General features: G+C 40.2%; 1 protein-coding gene across 1 annotated transcript in view; it reads right to left on the bottom strand.

Annotated features, from left to right (window-relative positions):
- The window catches only part of MED13 (mediator complex subunit 13), a 94,474-nt gene extending 90,855 nt beyond the window's left edge, over positions 1–3,619 (bottom strand). Inside the window, exons 1-2 of the mRNA XM_016143388.2 lie at positions 3,430–3,619; positions 1,424–1,658 (exon numbers count right to left, since the gene is read on the bottom strand). Coding sequence (XP_015998874.1) covers positions 1,424–1,658; positions 3,430–3,495 — 301 coding nt within the window. The 5' untranslated portion in view covers positions 3,496–3,619. The remainder of the gene's footprint in view (positions 1–1,423; positions 1,659–3,429) is intronic.
- Between the last annotated feature and the right edge of the window lie 7,451 nt (positions 3,620–11,070).

Genomic DNA, 11,070 nt, shown 5'->3' on the forward strand with positions numbered 1-11,070 from the left:
AACACTTGAGTATGATGATTTTTTGTGACCACCTAAAATAAAGATTAAAATAATAGGCACAGCCAAGTCAATGAAAGAAACAGGAAGCTGGCAGGCTTAGTTTTTGGCATGACAATTAGAAAGCATCATCTTGGTTGATACCCTAAAGGAATTTTATATTCTAAGATATATCATGTATCATATAAGTACACCTACATATTTACAAAGAGATCCATTTACATATTTAGAAATACATTACATACCTAGAACTAAGGGCTAGAATCTCTAGGAGGGATCCTATTAGGCAAGGTGGAAAGCATTATCATAAAAAGAACTCTCAAAAATAAGGATTAACACTGACAGGGTTTGTTCATTAGAAGGTGAAAAGCAACTACCCTAACAAATGTAACACATGTAACATACATTCCTGCACAAAAGTTGGTCTAAGTGCTTGTTTAAGAGTCGCCTAGATTACATTACATCCAAAAATAAAATGTTCTATAGGTTAAATAGACAGTAACAGAAACTTCATAGTACTCAATTTGAAATGCTTTTTAAAGTTATCTAAAAATGCTAAACTTACCTGTCAAGAATCATATCAAACATTTTGCTGAAATCTTTGGTACCTTGCAGCAAACAACTAATCTATCCCTATCATCAAAAACTCGGCTAACATTGACCATTACAGTCTAAAGCAAACACAAGTTTCAGTAATACTGAAGAGTTATAGTTTCTCTTTGAAGTGGCATTTGGTTCTAAATCAAGAAAATGAGATGGAAGAAATCTTACTGATTTGCTCATAAAATTTCTGTGTAACTTTTTAGAATATAACCCTAATGTCCTATAAAAAGGTAAATAAGTTGGCATTCTTCTCATATTTATAGTCTTTGATGAACTAGTATCTAAAATTAAAAAAAAAAATCACTGCGAAATTAAGAAAATTAACATATTTCTTCATGTAAATTTAATAAAATAACCACCACGAATAATAAAATAACTATATGCCTTGAAAAAACATGAGACAGTTACAACACATTTCTAGATACTGCTACAATTGTCTGCATATTCACAGAAGAGTAGTGGCAGAACTGACTCAATGTTAAATGCACTTGGCTTCAAAGGTATTACATGACTTTGTTAGGAACTTTACGCTGCCTAATTTCATTTTTCTTAGATTACTGTAACACGTCTTCCTTAAGTCTAGGAAAAATTCATGAAGAACCTGGGTAGTGAAAGAATAAAGTTATTTAAAGTTTAAAGAGCCTGTCACAACATGGTTAATTTAAGCAAAATAAAATAATAGTGAAATAAAATATGAAGCTAAGTTTTTATCTGGCTTTATACTTAACAGTGTTCCACCAAAAACAAATCTTAATACAGATGATTTTCGGAAAAAGTATACAACACTGCTATATCATTAGCTAGAAACTTAAGTTGCTTTCACCTGATAAGTCATGGTGAATAAGGTCAGCGAAATTGGGATCTTCACCCCACCAAAATATCCACAATTCTCTTCTTCCAGGCCTTTGATCTCGCCGCCAAACACCAAGTACATCTGCCTTAAGGCAGCGACTAAAACTGCTCAAAATGGGGTCTTCCTCTGTCACCGGAAACAGAATAGGGGCAGAAGTTGGGCCTTGCCATACATATCTTTTCCACTTAATTCCCGTCAAGTCAGCCTGAAGAAAAGAAAGTATGATGTTTTTATTATACATTCAAAGTCAAAAGTACTCATTATTAAAATCCCTTATTTCATGAGGACATTACAAATTTTCAATATATATTAAGGTACTGATTGACCTAAAAATGCTTAATTCTAATAATTCAAGAACCAAAAAATTTTAAAAAGTTAAAAATTAACATTGACATGTCACTAAACAGCAGGTCAATAAACAGGTATCCTAAGGAGAAATAAAATAAACGTAATAATGTTAAATATAAACATGTACTTTAATATTGCACACTGAGTAAATATTTCCTCTCTCAAGTTCTGCTCTAACTAGTCACATTTGTTCCGTGGTGTCAAATTGGTAGTAAACTAATTGTTAAGGACTTATTCCATGTTTATATAAATCTGAACTGTAACAAAAATTTTTTATTAATTCTTCACATATCCCTTTTAAGAAAAGTCAAATACCTCCTCACAAAGAACTGTCAGATTTGTGCTAGTCTATCTTCAAAGAACATGATCCTAAAAGAACCAAAATTAGACTGAGTTGGAGAAGATAGAAATGTAAAACCTGCCTGATGTCTTATTACCTCTTGGGAGATGGTGATTAATGGGCACTGTACAAGAAAATATTTTATAAAGGGCATTAAAGATATTAATTTAGCATCCTGAAAAAATTCAACTGAGAGACTTCAGTAATTCTTCTATATAACTTAGAAGAGCAAAGTATAGGTGCCAAAACTGAAACTGCTGATACATGACTGGCAGTTTACACTTGCCAACTAGTTGTGCTCCGCCCACTCAATTCACTTACCTATCACATACTCTCTTAATATTTCTCAAAGTAGGAGGAAAATGAAAAAAGAGTCACTGAAACTTTAAATCATTAATGAAGCTAAGCTGCTGTCCAATCGAGGATTAAATTTTTGCAACAGTTGGTACTTTTAAAGTCTTAAACGGCTGGATGGTCCCAGACGTGGGCCAACCTCTCCACAATTGTCATCCCTACATCCAGCTTCCCTAGACTTTTCAATGAAACGTGGAGCAGGCTGCTCAAAACATTCTAAACACGCAAGCGAACAGACAAATACAGAAATATATACCGCAAAACCATAGCACCTCCTCCATTAGTCCGTTCCACTCACATACAAACATAATGTTCTAATACAAGCAAGATGGCTAGAAATTGTCAAAATGGCAAACTGTTTTCAAAGTTTAAAGAGAAAACGTATGAAATGGTATCTACTGGTTTTTACAGACGTCTGAAGTCACCCAAAGAAGAAAGCAGCCTTCTGTTAGTTTGACTCATACAAAAAAAGGCAAAACGAAAAGCGATTTTTAGTGCTTAAGTTCCGGGGTCCTGTTTATTGGGGGAAACCAATCACCAGAGTGGGAGACAGTGGGAGAATAGGCAATAATGGAAAGTATGAAGAAGGCATACGTGGTCAATAAGGAGAAAAGCAACAGTTAAGAAACACAGAAGGAAATGTTAGTGTCCTGCCAAATAAGGAGCCCAAGTTGAAGACAAGACTATGGTAACGGGGGAAAAAAGTCAGAAACAAGCAGGAAAAAAAGCCAACTGTCCTAAAACAGAGCTCAGGACGGTGGGTGAGCGAACGCGTCTGCCCGGGATGGTGCGGAGCTCCGCCGCGGTGCCGGCCCCGGCTGGGCCTAGCCCGGGGAGACTCGGGCATCTGAATCAGACCCGGACCCCCTCCCCCACGGCCCAAAGGCGCACCTCACGGCCCCCTCCCCCCACCGCCCGCGGCCCCGGCACTCACCAGGCAGAAGAGGTTACAGTGACAATCTTCCAGGCTGGCCCCGTTCGGCACGAAGGAGGAACTCATCGTCCCTCACAGCAGCCGCCGGCGGCGCCACAGCCCACCATCCGCCATTACCGCCGCCTCCGACCAGAGAGAGAAACACAGACACCGGGGAGGGCGGGGGGGTGCTGGTTGGGGGGACCGTGGAAGAGGAGGCCGCCGGGCCGCCCGCCCTCCCCACCCACCCCCCCGCCGCCGCCGCGAGCAGCCCCCGCCGCCCGGCACCCAGCCGCCCGGGGCCGCGGGCCGGAGGCGGGAGGGCCGTGCCGCGCTCACCCCGCTGGCCGGACTGCGGCCGCCGCGGAGCCCGCGGACGCTCGTCCGTCTCTGGGGGACAGAGAGGATGTGTGTCCCTTCCACAAGAAAAATAAATTACACAATAAATAATTAAAACCGAGTCCGAGAGGGCAGAGACCAAGCCCTGAAGAGTTCCCCCGGGCAGCAAGACGCCCGCAGAGGGGCGGGAAGGGCGAGAACCGGAGAGAAGCCCAGGCCCCCGGCCCGGCAGCGGCGATGTCCTTAAGCCCAGAGTCTCCTCAGTGGCGGAGGTGGTGGCGGTGTCTGCGGGCTTAGACCATTCCCTGGCTGTGTCTTCGTGTAGTCCCTGGGCCAAGCCGGCCTAACGTCTGCTCTCCTACGGCCTCACCGCCCGGACGCCGTAGTCTCCCCCATTTTGTGGGCCCAGCGGGCGGTGTTTTTCCCCCTTTAATCCGAATTCACGGGTTTTCCCTTCGCTTTAATGGCGGCCACAGGGACCAGCTCGCCCTCTCTGCTCGCCCATTGGCCGCCTTGAGGTCACGTGGTCCCGGGCTCCGTGGGGAGGGGGAGAGAGAAGGGAGTGAGGGAGGGCCGGGAAGCTTTCCGCGGAGGCGGTGAGCCCCGGGGACTGGGCAGCCAGGTGGTGGCTACTAAGATAGCGCCATCTGCTGGGTGCCCCGACCAGTGTAATTTGACCCGAGGCCCTGGCCCTATCTTCTTGCTGGGGAATTGACAGTACCGGAGGGTTCACAACTCTGAGAATTAAGTGAAAAGCAGTTTGAATTCTTTGGAAGAGAAAGTGTTGCAAAAATTCCAAGGCGTTCTCATGTTTTTCACGAGGCCGCTGGGATGCAGCGCAAACCCTTGGGCTTGGGAGTCAGACGACCTGAGATAGGACTCAGCCACTTAAAAGTTGTGATATTAAGAAAGAAACATAAACGAAACAATACAGCCTTGGGATTCACAGCCTGGGAGTTAGAGACACACTGCCTGCGTTGGAACCTTGAATGAGTCACTTACCTCTTTGTGTCTCAATTTCCTCATCTGTAAAATTGGGAAAACATACCCTCTACCGCACAGGGTTGTGATAATTGAATTAATACAAATAAAGCATGGGAGCCCAGGGCCTGGCACAGATAATCATTGTTAAGAGTTATCTATTATTGTTGTCATCATTACCTCATGTGCTTATTGTGAGGAGTAAGTGAAGCAGTATATTTAAAATGCCCACTACAGTGTAATCTCCGTGAGAACTGGGACTTTGTTTTGTTTACCGCTCTATCTCTAATGCCTACAAAAGGTTCCTAGCACACAGTAGGTGCCTGATATTTCTCAATTTACAAATGAATGAATGGCAAGAAAAAAGAACCAAGTAAGATATTAGTTTCCTTCCCCATAAAACACTCAGTTCTTGCCTCGATTACATTTCAATATAGGAATTTGAACATTCATTTTTCCTGAGAGTTTTACAGAGAGAGAAAGGGGAGAAGGGGAGCAGGAGGGGAGGTGGGAAGTGAGGAAAGGAAAGGACGGAAAGGGAGAAAGGGAGGAAGAAGTAAAAGTGATTCAAAAGTTAGAAACCAGTGAGTTAGGATTTACCATAATGTTAAATCATAATTGTCTCTGTAAAATAAATAGAGGACTCTTCTTCCATGTGGCTTCTTCAGCCATGGAATGAAAATAATTTCTCATCCATTTATTCATCGATGGTTGTTAAGAGCAAAGATCTTGAAGACAAAAGCCTGTAGGAAAAGTTCTGCTACTTACTAGTTGATCTTAGATCAAATTTGACTTTAGATCAAATTAATCTCTCTTACTCTCAGTTTTCTCATTGTAAAATAGGGATAATAAAAGTACTTTTCTCCTAAAGTGTCCAGTGAATGGTAGGTATAGGATTTGCCACAGTGCTTATTAAATGTTATTAACATACTTTTAAAAAGTATTGAGTACCTGTGTATTCAATTGAGTGTGGTGCTGGTCTGTGCTAGGCCTGGGATACAGATACGAATAAGATATCTGCCTGTCCTTCAAGATTTCTAAAGAGAGGCAGTAAAGGAACCATTGCTCACAGAATAAGATAAAATGCAATGGATGTAATTGCTTGAATAAGGTATGTATCGACAATGGCACAAGAGAAATGCAGGAGAAGGGGCAAGTCAGAGAAGGCGCAAGTCAGAGAAGGCATCTCGAAGTAGGTAGCATTTGAAATCAGATTTAATGGATAAAATGAATTCTTATAAAGCCCTTTGAAGCAGTTAAATCTTATTAAACCTAACTCAGATCTAAAGGCCACGTATCAAAGTCAATTATACAACCAGGAGTAATTTAATCCAGGAGCTCAAATCAACAAAGATCCACATCCTTTCTAACTAAATGCCAGTACCAAGAGACAGCAATCCCCAGATCCAATAAGGTAGGAGTCTCCACTCGTCTTTCTTTCCCTAGAGAATCCTCAGACCTTTGTTCCCACTGCTGTTGTCCCTCTGAAGTATCCTCCCCTACTTCTTATTTTATCCAAAAAATAGCCATCCTTTTTAGAAGTCTGGCCCTCCACTGCCCAGCTTGATCAACCAACGTCCTCAGGACTCCAAAGGCAGGTAGAATCTGCCTGAAAACTACCAGGTGCAAAGTAACATTTGATTGTCCTTTCACTTGAATGTCGATCTTCTCAAACAGAAGGGGCAAGAGAAGAGATCAGTTAAGCACATAGAGAACCACCTACATTCTCTTTAAATGACATTTTGTGTGATTTAAAGAGTAATGGAAATAAAAACAATATATGGACATTGTCAAAAGTTTGGAAGATACAGAAAAGTGTGAAGATAAAAAAAAATGTATATTACCCTCCCCAAAATGACCATAACATCACCATTTATAATTAACCATCTTTTAACATTCTGATGTATTTCCTTCCAGACTTTTCCATATATATGCAGTTGAAGTCATACTACATATACATGGTTGAAATCACATTACATATACATTTTACTACACATACTTATTAACAATCTAGTATGTGCCAGAGGCACAGCATATACAAGGGGCTTATAATTTTGCTAGATATGGCACTTGGATGATTAGACCAACTAACCATGTGGGGTCAAAATGTCACACCATGCCTGCCAGCTCTCTAACTCCCACTTACTCATTTGCAAAATGTATATGTAATAATAGCACCTAAATGTTAGAGTTGTGACAATTAAAAGAGACAATCTGAGTAAAATAGAAGAGCCAATTGGGAATGTTAAAGTGAATCTTAGATGTTGCCTTGGATCAATAATCACCTATTGTTTTCGACTCTGTTAATGTGGGTATGCTCAGTGATCTACATTTAAAACCATTCTTTAACTCCTTCAGCCTTTTAAGGGCTCCATTCTAATTGGCATCAGTGGAAGCACAGCTTCCAGGAAAGGTGACAGTTACATCACCTGAGACAGAGAAAGTCCAGGAAAGGGTAATGTCTAACCTTAGAAATAATGCTTCCCATCTGATTCTGAAAAATCCCAGGGTCTAGAGCAGTGCTGCCCAGTAGAAATATAATGAGAACTAAATAAGTAATTAAAGATTTTTCAATAGCCACGTTAAAAAAGATAAATAGTATATTTTAAAAAGATAAATAGATAAATTACATATTATATTTATCCCAATATGAAAGAAATATTATTTCACATAAAGTCAATATAAAAAATTATTGAGATAGTTTGCTTTTTTTAAACCAAATCTTTAAAATTTGTGTGTATTTTCCCTTATAGAACATTTCAATTTGGACTAGCCACATTTCAAGTACCCAATAACTACATGTGTCTAGTGGCAACTGTATTGGTTAATACAAGACTAGAGCCAAAAGCTGAACGCTAAGGACCAATTAAGCTATGGAGTGATGGTCTTGAGCCTGGGAACAATATTGATTTTGTTAAGGTCATGTTAATGGTTTGATATACTTAATTCAATTCATTCACTTAATAATACCTACTAAAAAAGCTGAAAAGTTACAAACCATTTTATTTCGTGAATGCGCAGACACTATTTTGTTGAATATAGAGATAGGCAAAGTAAATTAGCAAGTTAAGACAATTACGAAAACATTTTAGCTCTAAGCATCAAATATCCTGAAATGACTTAAAAGTTGCCCTGATTTGCCATTTTCCTTAAAACTGTAGCTCGTTTATTTCTTGATAAATATTTTATTTTAATATTAAATTTCAAGTCAATCCCCCCCAACTCCATCGCTTTGAAATTCGGTTTGTAAACCTTAAGCAAATCAGTTATATCTCTCTCCCTAGTTTCATCTTACTTGAGCTGGTCATTTGACTGCTCTGGATCTGTTTTCTCAAACATAATGAAAATACTGCATTAAATAATTGCTATGATTTTACACTTAATATGAAACACTTAATACATCAGGCACTATCCTAAGTATTTTGCATTAATTATCATCCTTATCACGAGCTTCTGAGGTAAGTACTATATTATCCCTATTTTCTAGATTGGGATGCTGAGGTTTAGTGAGCAAATTGCTCAAGGCCAAAGAAGTCCGTAAGGCATGCTAAGGGAGCCTAATCTATCTTAAGGGATTCAAGAGAAACTTCTTGGAGGGAGAGTTGAAACTAGGAGAAGATTCAGGTAAGGGGAAGGAGAGGAACACAAGAAAGAGGGAAAGGACTGAAGAACTTGGTGCTGGTAAGAAAAGATTTGGCTAAAGAAGTAACCCCAAGGCCAAATCATGAAGAGTTTGGATTTCATTCAGAAGAGAATGAGCAATTATCGAAAAACTTTAAACATGAGAGTGCTGAGCTAAGATTCATTTTTTAGGAACAAGATGCCAGGAGACTTGTTGGGGACACTGTAGTAATCCAGGCAGGAAGTGAAGAGGCCTGAACTAATTAAGGGGACCCATCTAAAAACATCCTTTGTTTCTAATTTATTCCATCTATTAAGGCATCAACAAGTAAGACAAGGAAGTAGAGGAAGTCTCTTTTGCAAAACGCTGAGCATTTCTTTCTTACTGAGCAGATGATTTTCCACACAGTAGTCAAAGCTGACAGAAGAGACAAGCGCAGTACTCTGAACCTGCTCCTCCTGCTAAAATAAAGTTCAGGCAGGACTTTGGTCTCACAGGATAATTATCCCCGCCCAGATACAAACCAGTTCGCAATTTTATTGCTCTCCTCCCCCAAGAACAGGTTCAAAGGAGTTCAAAAGATATAACTAGCCAAAAAAATGGGAAGATTATTCTAGGATTTTTGGTTCTACCGTGAGTATATAAGGGATTTAATAGTTATCAAGGGAAAGGTAACAGAGTTTTATCCATTTCTACCACTGGCTTTGACATTCATTCACTCACTCATTTATTCACTTAATACCTACTGATATTTACTATGAGCAAGGTTCTGTGCTAGGTGCTATGATGATGAAGCAATATGCAACAGTGGATCAGAAATAGATCTGACTCGAGAAGCTTTTAGTTCTCAAACAATACGACATGCACTAAATACCTATAAGTAGTTTGAAATGCCTAAAATGGGTGTAGGTCAAATGCTGTGGAATTGAAAAAAGAAGGGGCTATTCAAGGTAATGAGGAACAAAAGAGTAGTGAAGAAAAACTTTACATTTAAAGTATATAATAACTGATTATAAGATTTGGACTTGCAGAGATTTGGGGAAGAAGAATTTAGTCCACTATTTCCCAAACTAGAGTTTGAGGACAAGGTTCTGAATAATGTCACTGGGAATTCCACTTGTAAAAAGGGTTCTTGCTTGTGTTGGTTATTTGACTGTTTGTTCTAAGATTAATTTCCTTCTTCCCCTCCGCCCTGTTCTGTATTGCAAGGGGCTGCTCCTTGCAAATGACATTTCTTAGGCTCTCTTTTCAATTTCTTTATGGTTTGGTTTGGCTAGTAGAGGCAAGGGTAGCAGATGCGGGGCTATGGAAATGTAGATTTTTCTTTCTCCCTGTGTGCAGGCAGTGTCTCTAGTAATGTCTGTATTTTCTTTGTGGCTCCAACTATAGCTGGACAGCTTCTGTTGGGCAATCCTGGCTTTGAGGCTGGTGTGTTTGTTATGTATTGGTGCATAATACATGACCGTGAAACTTCACAGCTTAAAACAACAAAAATATTATCTCACACAGTTCCTGAGGTTTAATAACCTGAGAGTGACTTAGCCAGGTGGTTCTGGCTCAGGGTCTCTCATAAGGTTGCAGTCAAGATATTGGCTGGAGCTGCAGTCATCTCAAGGCTAGAGTAGGGCTGAAGAATTCACTTCCAAGTTTACTTATATGGTTGTTGGCAGAACACAGTTCCTACCTGGCGATTGGCCTGAGGCTTAAGTATTCTGCCAGGTGGGAGCTGCATTCAACATGGAAGTTTGTTTCTCCAACAGGGAGTTATTCAAGAGATATAGAGATAGAGATACCAAAATGGAAGCTGCAGTCTTTTTTTTTTTTTTCAATTACAGTTGATAATCCAACATTATATTATATTAGTTTCAGGTATACAGCATTTATATAATTTATGAAGCAATCTCATCCAATTGGTCTAGTATCCACCTGGCACTATACATAGTCACTACAATATTATTGACCACATTCTGTTTGCAAAGCTTCAGTCTTTTCAATAACCTAATCTCAGAAGTAATATACCATCACTTCTGCCACATGCAGTTGGTCACACAGACCAACCGTGATTCAGTGCAAAAAGGGCCTACATAAGTGTGTGACTCTCAGGAGGCAAGGACAATTAAAGGCTAATTTGGAGACTGGTTACCACCGTCCATCCTCTGGTCTCCGGTGTTTCATGTCCCTCCTACATGCAAAATATACTTTACTTCCTCCCAACGTCACCAAAAGTCTCACCTCACTACAGTGTCCACTGAAGTCTAGCATCTCATCTAAATCAGGTCCAGGTGCAGTTGAGACCCCTTGGGTGTAGTTTCTTAAGAATAACTCTTTGAGTACAGTTTCTCTTCCCTTGTGAAACTAAAGTGACAAAGTATCTGTCTCTCCATAAATCCAACATACAATGGTGAGACAGTAACAGGGTAACCGCTATAGATATTCCTGTTCAACACGAGGTAAAATGGAAGGCCCAAAGGAGTCGCTGGTCCATTGAAATTTTAAAATACAGCTGAGCAAAAGATGACAGTTCCTTGATTAAGTCTCAAGGCCTGGGAATAATTCTCCCTAGTTCTCAGCATCATGTTCTGGGGGCTTGGTTCCGGTTTTCTCATTTAACTTCCCTTTTTCATGAAAGATAGCCCATGTTTACAGCTGATGAGTGTTCTCAGCCAACTCCTTGTTAGTAGAACTTTGAAGGCCCTAAACCCTCTTCGAATTTTGTACTA

This window comes from Rousettus aegyptiacus, unplaced genomic scaffold, assembly GCF_014176215.1.
Source record: "Rousettus aegyptiacus isolate mRouAeg1 unplaced genomic scaffold, mRouAeg1.p scaffold_m13_p_6, whole genome shotgun sequence".
Taxonomy (NCBI): Eukaryota; Metazoa; Chordata; class Mammalia; order Chiroptera; family Pteropodidae; genus Rousettus; species Rousettus aegyptiacus.